The 16300-nt window shown below is 49.0% G+C and overlaps 1 protein-coding gene across 1 annotated transcript in view; it reads left to right on the top strand.

Moving 5' to 3' along the window:
* LOC100649835 (hemicentin-1) overlaps window positions 1-16300 on the top strand; it is a 102126-nt gene that overhangs the window by 70519 nt on the left and 15307 nt on the right. The window contains exons 2-5 of the mRNA XM_003393111.4: window positions 121-248; window positions 11336-11519; window positions 12283-12418; window positions 14983-15191. Of these exons, the coding sequence (XP_003393159.2) occupies window positions 121-248; window positions 11336-11519; window positions 12283-12418; window positions 14983-15191 (657 nt within the window). The remainder of the gene's footprint in view (window positions 1-120; window positions 249-11335; window positions 11520-12282; window positions 12419-14982; window positions 15192-16300) is intronic.

Genomic DNA, 16300 nt, shown 5'->3' with positions numbered 1-16300 from the left:
CTTTTATCGCGCGTTAAACTATGCGAGGAGAAGTTGAAGGCGCCCGTCGATATCGTTAAAAGTATCGTTCGCAAGAATCCGTGTCGGAGTTAATGACTTCGCTTGTTCGCTTGCTTACAGTGTGCCGTGGCATTCAGCAATTCGAAGAATCACCGCAATATACCGAGGTGAATCCCGGCCAAGACGCCAAGATGATCTGCCGCGTACTCGGCAAGAGAGGACAGTGTATCTGGCAGAAGGATCAAAAAGTAAGTACGAACGATTTATCCGCGAGTTCTCGTAACGGTAGAACGACGCGTCGTATCGATATATAGGTGAGTAGGGTACGTGTCTATTATTCACCATAGCTGTCCGGGATTTAACCCATCGACTGTGAATTCCATTTTCATCGAATTTGCCTGTGAAATAAATCGGCGATCCTAAACGGTCGCGTGACTTTCGCCGTTCCTATCGTTCGAATTTCAAAACGCACGTGAAAAGAGCTAAAAGAGCTATTGAAAAAGCATATTAGAAGAAAAAAAAGAGCTTGAAAAAATTTAACCTACAAACAGGACGACGTGCAACGAATTACAAAGACCAGTCTGCTCGAGCGAGGTCAAATCGTCGGTCTTTCGAATGTCGAATAGCGTGGAACGAAAAAGATGATGATTGAAGAAAGATAATTAAAGGTTGTGTCGGCAAAGAAAAGAACAGAGGTATTTTTCTTTTCTTAGAACAAAAAGTTTCTATCCCTCGTCGACTTGCATTCCAAGTACAACGGTTGAAGTACGTAGAATTTGAAAAATCACGCATGCCGTTATCTCTGACCGAGAGCACCCGAGAGATGGAGAGTGGAAGAAAAGGACCTTCGTCTTGGCGCGCCCCCGTCTATCGCGATTCCGGATAGTTCATTGTTACCAGCGCTGTAACCTCCTGGCAGCCAACTTTTCTCCGTTTGCCTCGGTGCCAGTAAACTTCGCTCGAGATAAGTTTCTGACCGAAAGTGGACGTTACGTGTCTACCGACAATAAATACTTGTTCGTCGTTGACTGCGAGGCAACCGAGTCGAATGCTCGAACTTAAGTGAAATATTACGACGCATCGTATTGTACGGACGCATTTACGATCCAGCGGGGTATAGACGAGTCTTGGAGAGGAAAACCACGAGAAAGCAAGCTACAAAGTGATTCGAAGTAAAGAAAGAAAGAAAGAAAAAAAAAAAAGAAAATTGATGCGAAACTCATCGTAGCGCGAGGTTGAATTTCAGGTTGGGGTTCGTGACTGTAGAGTGTAATTGAGAATGGATAAAAAAAATAAAAGAGAAATAAACGCGGCAATACGGTCGAATAAATACTCCATAGATTATCTGCTGTAACCTGGCAAGTACCTATGGTATTTCATGCGTGTGCATGAACATTACCTTTAAATTAACAAATACACGAGGCAGAAGCAACGGATTCGATTAACCGACCTCTATATTGGCTGCCGTGTAAATCAATTTCAATCGAATCCGCGCATGGTTAAAGTTTCCATAAAGAATTGAAAATCAAAACAAAAATTATTCGTATTTTTATCACGCACCATTGACGATTACAGAAATCTGTTGCGATCGCGTACGATAGCCCTGCACCGCTATTTACCCTTCCATGTATGTACATATCGAACACGTACAAACTATACAGCGTATATTCGCATAAGCGCTTACGGATCCTTAAACGAGTCGGCGTCTTTTCAGTTTTTCGAAATCTATTCTCAGAACCAGGTTCTTACGTCTAGTACGGCGTGGCGTACAGCTGCTGAACAAATTGCCGAGTGAATGCGTCTACGGTTAAAGAAAGTACCGCGTCGGTAATGCCGGTATTCAACGTGGGCGCACGGATTATCCGTTTAAAAAAATTTTTTAATTAAATCCGAGTCATCTTTTCAGCCGCGTCTACATTTTTTACCGCGTAACTGCGCGAGTGTGCGGCCACGGACCACCTCATTTACTCACAATTACCTACTTAAAGTCCGCGAGGAGCAGGCGGTTGTTGCCACAGGAAGGTATTCACTAACCACATCCGCGCTGCGTATTTTTCTCGGAACGAATCCAACGAATTTGAAAAGATCTAAGAAAGCTCGTTCCGCTCGAAAAGTCTCGACTTTTCTTGGCTGAACACCGCCGCCGTTAGCACGCGCACTCGCCACTGGCAACGGCAACGCGATTCGTCTTCCTTCGAGGACGACAACTTCTTTCGAGTTTCGTCGCCGAGCCAATTGTTTTTGGAAAAAAGGCCAGGTCGTTTGTATCTATACGTCGCCTAATGTACGTACGGCCACCGAGGGACAGAGTCGCGCTACGTAAGAGAGGCGCGTAACTTTTCCTCGCCGCCTATGCCAGCCACGTACGTTGAAACGCCCGTAGCGCACGAGCGTATATTTATCCGTCTAGCACGCGATCGAAGACGAGATGGTCTGAAAGCGTTGGGAAATTCTTGATTCTCGATGGTACGAACGCAGGAATAGGAGAGACGAAGGAAGAACGGCGCTTGATCGAGCGACGCCGAGAGTTAGGGCAAAGTTTTAGCGTGCGAATAGGACGAAAAAGGGAGAACGTTGGCGGTGATACGACGTTTAACAAAGGATGTAATTTCCTGGCAACAGATTTGCATCGTTCTTCGTCTGTGTCCTCTTGTGGTCAGCGCAACTCGTCCGACCTCGCGGTCGCTTACGCGCGACGTCGCTACGCGAAACAGTTGCCCAAGTGCAATTTCATAACTGGAACGCACTCTCTGCGTGAATTTAGATGAGAATTCGCTGTTCTACCATTCAATGGGCCGACGTTATCGCTCGTCTAAGTACAGGACCAGGGACGAAATTTCCACTGGAATATTTATGCGAAAAGCTGACTGGTCGATCTCCAAGACCTTCGTTTCTTCCTGCGAAATCTTTTGCTGGAGAAAGGGGGGGAGGGGTGTAGCATCGCTTCACGATCGAAGGAAAAAGGGAACATCTCGCGAACCGGTGGAGAAGAAAAGATTTCCAAGACTCTGGGATATCCGACGTCGAACAATGATCGTCCGTCCAGGTCGTCGGTGACACGCGGCTTCATTATCGTCGTTATCGTTAATCCTGACGAAACTTTTTATTCCGTCGCGCAACTGCCTCCGCAAACCGGCCGACTTTCCTCGTCTCGATCCTTCTTCTCTCTACTATCCCACTTTCTTTTCTACTCACCCCTCTATTCGCGTAATCGTCTTTTCCTTGTAATTAAGTTCTTCATGGTCCTCTGCGCATTGCCCAGACGATGAAAAGACCCGGTGGTGGCTAACAATGGAGGATAACTGTAGCACGATCTCGACGTCAAAGTTCGAACTATGCGATATTTTCGTGCGCTTAATATATCTATATGTATGTATGTATATATATATATATATTTTTTTTTTCATTTCATGTCATCGTGTCGAGAGTATCGCGACGTTACCGCAAAATTATCGAGTGGCGTCGATCCGGCTACGCTTTTTCATCGCACGAAACCACTTGGCGCTTCAACGATCGTTCGCGATCATCGAGAACTTTGAATTTGATCGGAGAGTCGATTAACGTTTTCATTCGACAAGCGGAAGTTTTCAGTTTTCATTAAATTTTCGAACGGGAATGAAGCGTTTACACGCCAGGTTGAAACGCAGCAGAGAGGAAAAAATAGAGTTTACCTTTGCCGCGTTGCAGACGGCTTGTAAAATCGTTGAACGCGATAATGGCGACAAGGAAGCGAACCCGGTGAATCAAAATATAAATGCGCTACAGTTGCGCCGAGCCCGCCGCGTTTTCCTCGAGCCGTATTGTCGGGCGGGTCAAGAGTCGTAATTTTTCTGCCATTCGCGCCAGCAAATTACGCTTTCCAGGAAGCTGGGTCACGAGAAAAATACTTGGCCGCGCGTTCCAAAATTTTCGGAAGAGACGCCGTGTAACCGCCTCTTAATCTTTTCTTCCTTCCGTATTCCGTTTTCCCTATCCCACTTGTTTCCCGTTGAGCGCGATAAATTTTTCCTCGGGTTTGTTCCGGAATAAACAAACGCGTTAACGCGCTCGTGAAAGCCGCCTCGTAAGAAGAAACGAAAGAAAAAGGGATGATGCCGCGTCTCTTCTGCAAGATTTAATGCCAGACGATTTTATTACGGCAATTGCGAAGCTAAACGCGTCGTTCAGCCACGTTTCCGGCGAGTTTCTTGCGCCGCTTCCTCTTCCTCTGCGCGTCCGACTCGCGTCCACCGGTTTCCGCTCCACTTTGACTTTCTTCCACCATCGCGACTCGTGTCCCTTCTCTCCTTTTCCTTGTCCGAGAGAAAAGAGCGAGTCGCGAACGCGCCGTGCTTCTACGCGACGAAAAACTTGCTTCGTTGTCGTTTGTCGCGACGCGTCGTGACAGAGAAAGAAGGACGAGGGGCGAGCTCGCGCGGAGGGATAGGGGTCGGTCGTGCTCGTCGTCCTCGGGTATGCTGCGAACGTACCTCTAAATTGAAGTCGTTACAACGGCTCGACTGAAAAAAAGTCGGCAGCCAGGGGTGAAAAGCCGGCCGCGTTCGAGCAAAAAGCGTGCCAACGAGGGGGTGAGAAGAGGACGGTGATTGTCGGAGAAACGAAAAGGGCGACGAAAGGTCTACGAGTTTTCAGACACGGGCAAAGCTTTTGACCGAGCCTGCTTGGGAGCGGATCTTTGACGCAATTTCTTCTTGCACGCGTATTTTCAGCCCCTTTTTTCACCTGCTTCTTGTCCGTGCAAGCACGCCACTGCATCGAACTTAAGGAGGCGGTGTACAATAATCGGCGCGTCAACCGCTTAATCACACGGAATAATGGCGGTGGAATTGGTAGTCGGTGGAACATCGTGTCGAGAAAGATAGCGGAATCGTCGAACTTGATGGTAAACGATTCGCGGATCAACTCTCGCGTTACCTGACAGAGAGTCGTTCGTTTGCGCGAAAAGAAGACCGTCCTTGCCACTTTTCTTTCTCTTGTCTCCGCTAATTAAAGAAGCAAATACACGTTGACGCTGCAGATCAAGCGGAGAATGTTATTCAAAGCTTGTATCGGCTACGATATTACGAGGTGTACGATATTAAAGCGAGTCGAAACGGCTTTAAGAGAAACGTCAAAGTAAATTATTTTCCTGACAAAGGTCGGAACGTTTAATACCAGCGAGACACATGGAAACAGTGTTCCCGGGCAAAGGAACAAAAGTATCGTTTAAAACCACCCCGATGAATATCGATGGCGCGCGTGGACGAACAAGAAGGAAGAACAGGTGCGCGTGTACACTACAGCTGCGTTTTCTGCAATCCTGATGTCATTAACCCGGATTATCAGTGACCGGGAATTAATATCGAAATTAATGCTGGGAAATCGACGGCGCGTGACCGTGAGCCACAAACTCGATCGAAATCTGACAGAAAGCGATCGATTCAACGGAGAGAGATCACGCGTATAATCAAAAGCCACGCCTAAACCGTGTCGGCCGATATAACGGGAAATGATTATGAAACTGTATTTATTACGTATCGGGGAATATTCTTGAAACGGACGGGAATAGCGACATGGCGGCAGAATGTGTATCTCCTGGCGACATTTCCCCTAATCCAAATGTCATTAAAGCGGATTACTCCGGCGAATTAATATGTAAATTAATGCACACATCGGTTTTATATAACCGAGAGAATATAGGCACGTATTGGGACGTGGTGACCAGCGGCGTCACTACCACCGGTGTTATCGTCACAAGCAGAGCGGAATAAACGCGCGTGTGCAGCGTACGTGTGCCTCGCGTTATGTGTGCACGCGAAACGAAACGCGTACACACGGTAAGAGATACACGACGCGGCGGCGAGAGTGGAGTCTCTTGAAACGCATTTAACCGCGGGCGACGAGACCGTCCGTAGACCACAATGCCGTGAACACCGCACGGAAAAGATTAAATGATAAATTTCCAAAGCAACCGGCGACCACTCGACCGCCACTTATCCGTCCACTTTGTACGCGACCCCTTTTTGTTTACCCCTCGAGGCATCGTGAAAACCGACCACTCCGCTTCTTTAACCCGCGGCCTCGTTATTTGGATACAAAGCCGGAGCACGTTTGTCTCTTGCCATCTCCTCCATGCCGGCGAATGTATAATTAATTCGCGTAATTAACCAAAAACGATCAAGACCGAGGGTTAAGTCGATGAAGCGTCGCCCATCGTCCATCGAATCCCTGGAAAATCGTGAAACCTTGCGACTTTTCCATTTCATTCTCTCTTCGTTTCATTCCCGCTCGACGAAGCTATTCAACTGCCTCTGAAAGAAGCAATCGCTAATCGATCGCAAAGACAGTTCGCTCCCCAGAGAATTACCGGCTCTAAATACGAGCTCTGTCGACCGGAAGCAAACATATTTTTGCCCCCTGATTCGTCCGCGAATCCATCTTCATTATCGAGTGATGCGTCTTCAGGGACAGGACTGCGAGGGCCTAGATACTGCCCGAGACAAAATCATCGTTAAGATTTATTCGCCATCGTGGTTCGTAATTTTTCAACGGTGAATCGTGAAAATTTCGACGTGAGAGATTGGCTGGCGGTTGTGCGCGCCGATAGTCGACCTAAATCCGAGCGACGCGCGCACCGCTCCAACAATTCGTTCTTTTCCATCCGAAAGATCTTCTTTCCGTGGCAATTCGTCCAGAGATACGTTAATTAAAAGGGGCAGAGAATGCGAGAGTAAGAGCGCGAGGCTCGTGCGATTTCGCATCGTGCGGTTTGCACAAGGTGGTCGATTATATTTACGTGGAGCTGGGAAGACCGCGCGAATTTCACTGCCGCTGCAAGAAACGATAAAAAGGAAGAATGCGGAACAGGTCGGCGAAAAACGCGCGCCACGGAAATTGAAATAATTTCAACCGCTTCTTCCGCGGAATTCCGTTCCTTCGTAGCCGAGTGTTCCACGTCTGTCTACGGTTTCGAAGGGTGACGCTGATATTTTCTGATTTCCTCGTGAGATCCATCCTTAAACGTTTCGCGATAATTCCGTCAAATCGATGAGACGTTCGGAAGGCGGATGATGGATACGAAGAGACAACCTTTCGACGATGTCTCTCGTGGACAGGCGATATCGAATTCCTCTATTTATTATCGCTAGTGGAATTTGCGAATACCCGATAGACCATCGGGGTGCCGAGTGTGTGCACAAGCTCCGTGCCGCATTTACGTTTGCTCGGTTAAGCCGCGAATTTCAATTGTAAGTCGACGTCGAACGAAGATGGCAGATGGTTCGACAGACTGTAAATAAGTTTACCCCCAGTTACCGAGTTCGAGAGATCCGAAGCGTAAATATGTACGCTGACGGACGAAGCATATTTAAGATCCCTTCCGCTGTTTCTGCTTAATCGTTTCCCGATGAAAGCACCAACCTGATAACCGTAATAAAATTTCGCTCTCGACGAGTAGTCGCGAGAAGAGAAAACACGGCGATCAAAGGATAGCAGAACTGTGAGAAGTTCACGCTGGAAACGGAGAATCCTTTTTAAACGGATCTCGCCTGGACCGAGAACGAACTGTTGACGCGGAGGCAAATTTTTCATGACTTTTCGGGGACAATGATGCAAATGATATACAGAAACAGGGTTTCCTCTGCATCGGGAAGCAGACGGCGACGCATTTCGGTGGCTAGAATATCGTTTTACAGCGTTAGGCAACAAGCTAGCAACCCTTCTCCCAGTAGGTGATCCTGAAACGAGATCGCCTCCGAAAGCCTGGAGATTTATGTCGTTCGTGGTCTCTCGTTACTTTCTGCTAAACTTCTCTTTTTCTCCCTCTCTCACTCACTCACTCACTCTCTCTTATGGCCGACTTCTAACCCGGAAACTGATCCTTCTTTCTTCGTCTCCCCTTCAAGGCGAATATTTATGAAAGATGTAAATAACGAGCGGGATAATTTTCTCATGAGATCCGAGCTACTCTTGTTTACAACGCTGGCCCTTGCCCCGGGTGCCTTGCGTAGTACGCAACCGAGGATCGTATTGTTTTTGCTTGGTTGCGACTATCGAGGCGCTGCGGCTGCAGGAAAATTGTCTAGAAAATTCGCTCGATTCGTATTCCACGCCGTGAGATAGAACGTAGAACACGGCGGAAAGGCGGTGTGTTTATTTTACGGGAAATGAATTCGGATCGCCGAGGATAATAGGCAGCTCGTATCGTATTCCTAATTGATTTTTCAGACCGCTCGAACGAAGATAAAGCAGAATTTGCATTTTCATACTGACCCGACCGGTCTTGACTTACGAACGCGGGAAGCACCGACTAAAATTTCAGCAGAGAAAAAGATAGTTGCGATACTTCGGCTTACGGCGACGGCTTGAAGAAGGATTTCCTGTTCGCAGAAGTAACGCGGGACGTAATACAGGAATTAGAAAGGAACCGGACACGCGTTCCAGCTTCACGAGATGCGCCTTTTTCCGCGCGATAGAACGAAGAAAGAGCAAACCGGCAAGTTTCACGGAGACGCGGCGTGATTCACGAGAAAACGTCGAATCCTTCGAAGGCACGAAATCACTTTAGCGAAATAGGTGTACGGAATCGTCTTCACCGGATTACCAGAAAGCTCCTACCCGCGCTCCGCCCCTTCTCTCGATTCTTTCACCGCCGCTAGATCCTCCTCTTCTTCCCTGCCTTCTCTCTTCGCCAGCTTCTTCGTAGCCTCGTTTTACCTCGAAGAACATTCGGACCAGGCGAACCCTCTGCCGCGCCTTTTACGCTCCTTCGAACCCCCGCAGTCTCTGCTCGCCTGTGAACCAACCCTTCCAACGGCCGGACCCGCTCCGCCACTACTCATACCTCCAAAGAGCCGGCAATGAATCTTCGAGTTAACAACTTTTTCACCGAGCGAAAGGAGCTTGATCCGTTGGCTAGCGTGTGCGTCTAAGAGCGAGAACGAGACAGAAAACGAGAGAGAGAGAGAGAGAGAGAGAGAGAAAGAGGGCGGCGAAAAAGAAAAAGCTGAAGAAATAGAAGGTAGAAGAAGAGGAGGTAGATAGAAACAGCGCAACGCGACGCTGGATGAGCTGATAGGGAATGGAGGCGGTTCGAGAAAAGGAAGTTCTTGCGGAGAACAGGGGATGCGGCGGAGGGGTTGAGTAACAGCGTTCGGAGAAAGAGCACGGGTTTCGCGCGGCATCGATCCACGTCCTGCGATCTATTTCGTTGCTCTCCAAGAGATTGCCATTGCGTCTGCATTACTCAAGCTCGTGTTATCAGGGCCTTTGGCCCAGAGGGTATGTACTCTGGCCGTTTGCTTCTCCGCCGAGCGGATTCGTACGTGTACGAACGTGCACGTGTCTGGATATCGGTATGTGTGTTCGTCGATGTGGGGTAGGCGCGCGATTGTGTGGATAGAGAGAGAGAGAGAGAGAGAGAGAGAGAACCAGAGGGAAGGAGGGGCGTGTCTGCGGATGCATTACGCTGATTGCTGGTCGCGGCCTCTCCGGAGAACATAGTCACGAAGGCCGAGAGAAACGAAAAGGCGGAAAGGTGGCAGGCGGCAGGCCGGTGTCGGGTGTGACGAAGACAGAGTCGACGGTGAACCGACCGAGGAACAAGAAAAGGGAATAAGGGCCCTTCCCGGTTAAGTAAGTGAACGCTCGTACATTGGCGGCAAGCGCGCGGTTTTTAATCCTTTAAATGAATGTGTCGCTGATTCGCCCTCTGATCCTGCTTCTTCGTCGACCCTTCGACGTCCGGACACGAAGGCGGTCGAGCCCTCCGTCACTGCCGTCTGCGATATCGGTCTTCTCGTCGCGGGCATGTTGCGTGATTTAAAAGCATCGCGCGATACCTTGCGAAGCGATGGGCATATCGATTTAAGTCGAATTCGTGCTCTCGAAGACGGATGAAAAAGCAGGACGAAGGGGAAAAAGCGAATAGCACCGTGTGGGCGGGTAAGACGCTAATATCCGTGTAATTGCGTACGCGTCGCTTCGTCGGGACGGTAAACGTCAACGCGCTGGCAACTCATTATTCTTCTTGTCCTGAGGGCGCGCCACCGCTCTCCGCCTTCATCTATGCGCAAATAATCATCGCGAGAGGAATCCCCATTGTATTATTGTGTCTGCCGTTGAATGATAAACTGCACGCTTGCTCGGGAACTGCGTCGTATTCATTACTAATATAGTCGCGGCACGCAATTCCGGATGCGACCAACAAAAATTTCGTTCCCCCTTGCAGAAACGCGAAACAGCGAGCGCGATTCGTATTTCGCGTGGAATTGCGCGTTGCTCGGTTGACACGTCCAATCGGAACAGGTTTCCTAGTAATTACGAGTTGCCAGAAACTTTCATCGTTAAACAAAGAAAGAGTCGTTCCCCCGACGATTAACGTTGTTGCGAACGTTCAAATCTAAACCGCGGCCAGCCACGCGCTGGAAAAACGGCGTCGCTGAAAATTACTTACACAGCCCAGCCGATGGGGCAGCAAAAAAATTTGCAATTCCCCAGAGGGGTGCAAGCTGGCGTTAACTCAAGAAGGATTTTCATGGTACGGCTAGTCGGCCAGGGATTACGAAAACTCGTTAACCAGCTAATGGCCTTAAATGACGAACGACGAGATTTTTCCGGCCAACAGGAGAGAATTGAACCGACGTGCGGCGCGATCCAGTTTCACACGGTACACAGATAACGTACAGGGAGCGTGACTGTGGCCTGGATAAGCCATCGTTGGAGAGAGCTAGGGAGTGAAAACGGTCCTTTAAAACAGGAGGCAGAGGGTGGTCGAGTAAAACGAGCAGATAGATTATATGGGCACCCCCGGTGGAGAATCGATCCTTGAATTACGGTCACATTATGACTGCGAAACTTGCTAAGGCCGCACTTTCCTACCAGGCAGCGAATTAATCTACGCGAAAGAAGAGAAGAGCCTCGAACCCGGAAGCCGATGATTCATTTCGGATGGAACGCGCTTAGAAATCGAGCAGGAACGGAGGATGATGCGACGGGAGAGAGGCGAAACCAGCGACGGAGCTTGAGAGGATTCCGGTAACGAGGAGCGATCCACCAAGTCCCTTCGTTCGTCGATTAAACGATCGCGCAAAACGCTGACATACGCCGGTCATTGTCTATAGAATCTATCGATGCCACTCGGTTCTCTTTACCTTGCATTCGTTTCCCATCTGCCTTACGACGTACCGTCCGACTCGCTAACGATTCGTCTTCGGATCATTCGTAAACATGAAACTATTTCAGATATTCCCAGCTGATTACCATTCGCGAGTCGAGTTTGCCGCAACATAAGATGATCGTTGAATCGAGGCAACGACGGTCGACCGATCGATTTCAAGACGAATCTCGATTGTTTCAGCCGATAGGCATGCACTTGAAGAAATACGAGTGGGTAGGACGGCCAGACATCGGCGATTGCTCTCTCTGGGTCAGATCCGCCACTCTGGAGTTCGACGACGGTCTCTGGCAATGTCAAGTCACAGCCAGCGATTTCACAACGCAGGACGCTTTGGCATCCGAATTGGCGAGGCTGGTCGTCAGAGGTAAAAATCTTCGGCTTAACGACAACAGCGTTTGCTTCGATCCTACGAAAAGCTACGATCGTCGATCAACGCGTTGAAACATTTCGTGCGGATTAACAGGATTCTCACACTTGCACGCACACCGTTTCTATTCGAGTCCCGAGTATAGAGTCCGTAGATGAAACCAGCGTGGTCATCAATGCCACGTTCGTCGATTTTCATCGTCGTTGTTCCCATTGTGACGAAATTAACGCGTTACTCGTTCAGAAGGCCAGTATCGCGGCAGGACAATACCAGGCCGAAGGCAAAGTTGCGAAACTGGGCCGTCGCGGAAAATTCCATCGACGATCAAAGCGTTATTATTTCTCACGCGTTGCGAACTTCGCCAAGGTACGTGTAAGAAGCAGCGTTTTACGACGCAGCTGGTTCGCGTTGCTCCATTAATTCGTAATTCGTCGATCGTTTCCACTATCTACGTCTTTGCGTGTTCGCGTTCACCGGATCGAAGCGATGGAAAAGTTGTCCGATTAATTTTCAAAGTCAAGAGCGACGTTCTCCACGAAAACGAAGTTTATCGCGCGCGATCGTGGGAAGGCAGTTGAACGCGCGTACGTAGAGTCGTGGCGAACGATCGATAGATCTGACAAGGGTAATCAACGACGAAGCGATTAAATGATAACGCAACGATAACGGCCGACGTCCAGAGAAACGTCAGAGCGCATGACTCGGAATATCCAGTCGCGCGACGGCCAAATTAACCTCTGCTAATTTTCTCTCATTGCAGTCAGCCCTCAGCGACCGCAGATAGAGTACGCGGATCGTCTAATTCTACCCGGCAGCAACGTGACAGCCCGAGCAGGTGAGATCGCTACGCTCACTTGCAGAGCGCGGTATGGGAATCCTTCGCCTCTAATTAAATGGTTCGTAATTGTTGCACCGTAGATTCCGTACTACTTATCGTCTTCCACCAGCCCCTACTCGTCGCGGTCTTTTTCCTTCCTCGATTCTCGCGTTTCAGCTGCCTCGAATCCGTTCGAAGCCGAAAGATCATCGATTCCATTCCAACACAATGTACGAGAATATACTGTCGATCTTTGGATCTCCGTTTTCGTTCGATTCGAGGCCGCCGCTCACAGTGTTTGTTCGAATTTCAGCAGCAGACCGAGCCGAAACGAAGCGATCCGCGCCACGGGAATTTCGAGGAGCCGTCTGTCGCAAATCGAGCGAGATGAAAGAGATCGGCAAAAGGTCAAGCAGGAAATTGAAACGTAGTAGCTCGTGCCGGAAGGATCCGAGTAATAACGTTGGTTTCCAAGAGGAAGCTTTGAATGCTTTTAGATTGCAGCCGCTTTCTAGACGGTGTGCTCGCGTTCAATCATCGTCGAGTAACGCTGCTCCTTTTCGGGATTGATTCGATTAGCTCGCGCCGGCTCCCAGTTGATTTCGCCTCGCGGACTTTCGACAACTTAATTCCAGCCGTATCTTTCACGCGCTGCTCACCGTCGACACGGCAAACGGATGTCGTTTCTCGGTAATCGAACGATTACCGTTGTAATTGCTCCGAGTTGCCGACGCTTCAGACGAACGCGCGCCTCGTCGACTATGGGGGGTGGACTAAATGGCCGAGTCGCGACCGTACGAGCCGGCAGGAACTGCACAGAGAAACGCGGAAAGGATCGAATCTAATTTTTAAATTGAATTCCCGTGTCGCAACGAAGTCACTTTGTCAATCGTAAAAAGAAACGGAGCAGAGTGTCCTTCGTTCCGAAGCTATTATTTCGAGATAGATAGATAGATAGAGAGAGAGAGAGAGAGAGAGAGAGACAGTGCTCTACCGAGTCTCGTCCGATACATGCACAGTCTCATTTGTTCGAGGAGCCAGTTAGTTTTCCCTGTGCGAACATCCCAGCCCGTAATGCACCCTGTGGATCTTGCCGATGGTGGCACGGCTCGGTCGGTTGCCCATGAATAATCATGATCCATTCCGACCGGTATCTAGACGAAGTTAAGAGGCTACCAGGGTTTGCTTGCACCCCAGAGGCGTAGAAACAACAGAAAGCACGCGACCGAACGAAACCAACGGTTCTAGCAAACGCGATAGCTTACGCGAGAAACGTTGATTAACTTGTAGACGAATTACCAGACCAGGCTAGGAACGCGGCAACTTCGACGTCGGTCTAGTCAAATTCGGGCCAATGATGCGACAAGCGTCTCTCTCTCTCTCTTTCTCTCTCTTCTTGTAACGCCTCGCCCTTTTTCGCTGAAATCAGACTGATCGACAGGCGCCAAGTGTATGCATAAAACGATTCGATCGTTTTCGAGTTTAGGGACCCTGCGTTTACAGTTCTGGTAGACTTTGCGATTACTGCAACGAATCGACTTTGCAGCCATGTAACGCGATCGGTATAAATTCGTAAGAGACTCCGGCAGCTTATAATTTAAAGGACTTTACAATTTACGAGCGCTCCTTTTTTCTAGATGACGCTGGTTGCCGCGATCGATCGGAACGACGAAACGAATCGTTCGTCGGGTACTTTGTCCGCGAGAAAAACGACTCTGAAAAGCGATCGAACCTCTAAGTCGCGTTTATAATCCTCCATCGTGTTTTTATGAAAACGGTAATTCATAAACAGAGAAGTACGTACTACTCTTTCCGCGGGGAATATTTAAATGTTTTTATAGAAGGGAAGAAAAATGGTACGATCGGTCAAAAGGATGCAACTCGTGCCATCGAATGAACCAACGTACTTTAACCCGAAGAATTGATTATGCCCGTTCTTTCTCTCTTACATGCAAATCCGGCAACTTTGTACACGTTACACGTATGCGCACCTTGCATTTCTCTAGCTCTTCGAGTATCCTCTTCTTGGCCGGAAATTCCAGTCCACCTTCTATGCACCGCCGGCCCACGTATCGACGGATACGTTCGCGTTGTTATTTATCGGAGGAACTGTAGCATAGCGGCGTGCGCCGCGTCCTATCAGCGCGATAAATAATCCGAACTAAGTAGATTCAGCCGTTTTACAAAGACGCGTGTAAATTGCCGCGTCAAAGGAGAAATTATGGCGATCATCGGGTTTCCCCGCTCGCCTCTTCGCCCCATCGATGTTTCTCGCGACGACGCAAAGGCTAGAAAATCGCTGCTTTCCTCGAGAGATACACCGTTCGCACCAACGATGAAATCTCTGCTTCGCGACTCGAGATACTCGGAGATTTCGGAATGGCGGGGCAAACTCGGGCTGATTACCTGCTTCGATCTTCGGTTTCGTGGAGAAGGAAAAGGAGCAGCAGAACGAGAAGACGGGAGAGACAGGGCCGGGCAAAGAGAGGGAGGGCGATCTCGAAGGAAAAGAGAAACACGGCGCGAGTCTGCGAAGAAGGTCGCGGCGAGATGGAGGGCTCGGTGTCCGTGAGATTTCATTCCGTGTAGGCTTGTTACGAAGCAGCCATTGGAAATGCAAATTTTCGGGGGAAATGTTCGTAGGTACGTGGGCGAGACCGAGGTGAGGACTCTGAGGCCTCAGGTAAACTCCACGGAGATAGACAACCCCCGCACCTGGGCTACCTACAGCATCTGCGAGATCATGGCGGAAAGATCGCGTTACGGACAACCGATTCGATGCGTCGCCATTCATCCAGCTTACGACAACCCGACCATGTCCTCGAGCACGGAAGTCAGGTTCGACGTTCGATGTGAGTATGCCTTCCTACGTTACGTTATTCGCTTCAGACAGATTTAAAGAGGACAAATTTGCCCGAGTTATCGAGTTAAGAAACATTTACGCTCGTAACTGTTCAACGATTGCGGACTCGCGTTCTTTCGAACGAAGGGAACGAAGTTCAATTGCACAGCTGAGCAATAATTTTAATCGGCGCATAGTCGATATTGTGAACAAATGTTGTTTCTAGAATGTCTTATTTTAACGTTTCAGCGGGCAGCGTGGCTGGGCGCAACGGATTAAGATCGAGGAAATTAATTCCGGAAACTAGTTTAACAAACGATATCGAGTTACAGCGACGTCGTAGCTTAATGATTTTAGTATAAACGGAATTTAGGTTCGCCATAAAGGTTACCCTTATTATAAGTCCTACCATAACGTGCCGGTCGCTCTCGTTAATAACAGGGATTAGCAAAGAGATTAATATTTAATAATAATCATCGTTATCCGACCGGCTCTCGAGGATGAAGATACTTCGCGGATCAAGCGACCCTCGAGCCAACTTTCCACCGAGCCGCCAACTTTTTTAACGAGATCTCCGCGGTTGGAAACAATTTTTCGCGATGCAGCGAAATCACGTCGGTCGAAAGACGCGCAAGTAATTTCGAGATATCCACGGAAGTTCGATCGCGCTCGGCTGGCGTGTTGAATTTGTATGCATTCCCGTGAACCGACGCACACCGAGGAAACCTAAGACGAAGAGCGAAATTAAAATTCTAGCGATGCTTCGACTCGCGCAGAACAGACAAAAGCGGGGAAAAAATGGTTCCTTTTAGCCACCTGATGAAACATTGCCCTCTCCGGCATTCGCGCAAACAGACGCGCTTCGATATCCCGGTTTCCGACTATCCCGCGTACACATGTACGTTGAACGTTTTAATCAGCACTCGTTTTCTGCTTTTAGCCGAGCTGCTGGTACGCGAGAGTCCATTACCACGCTGTCGTTGTAACGTTGGTGGAACGTTACGCGTAGCAAAGGTGGAAGCGATATACCGTGCGGTATCGTTGATTAATTGCGCTTATCTAGAAACGCTTGCTACGCGCAAAGACGATTACGAAGGATATCGATATCGAGCGAAACGA

The sequence above is a fragment of the Bombus terrestris genome, chromosome 1, assembly GCF_910591885.1.
Source record: "Bombus terrestris chromosome 1, iyBomTerr1.2, whole genome shotgun sequence".
In the NCBI taxonomy this organism is placed as follows: Eukaryota; Metazoa; Arthropoda; class Insecta; order Hymenoptera; family Apidae; genus Bombus; species Bombus terrestris.
The sequence above is the reverse complement of the archived record's forward strand: the minus strand, read 5'-3'. Positions and strand labels throughout refer to the sequence as shown.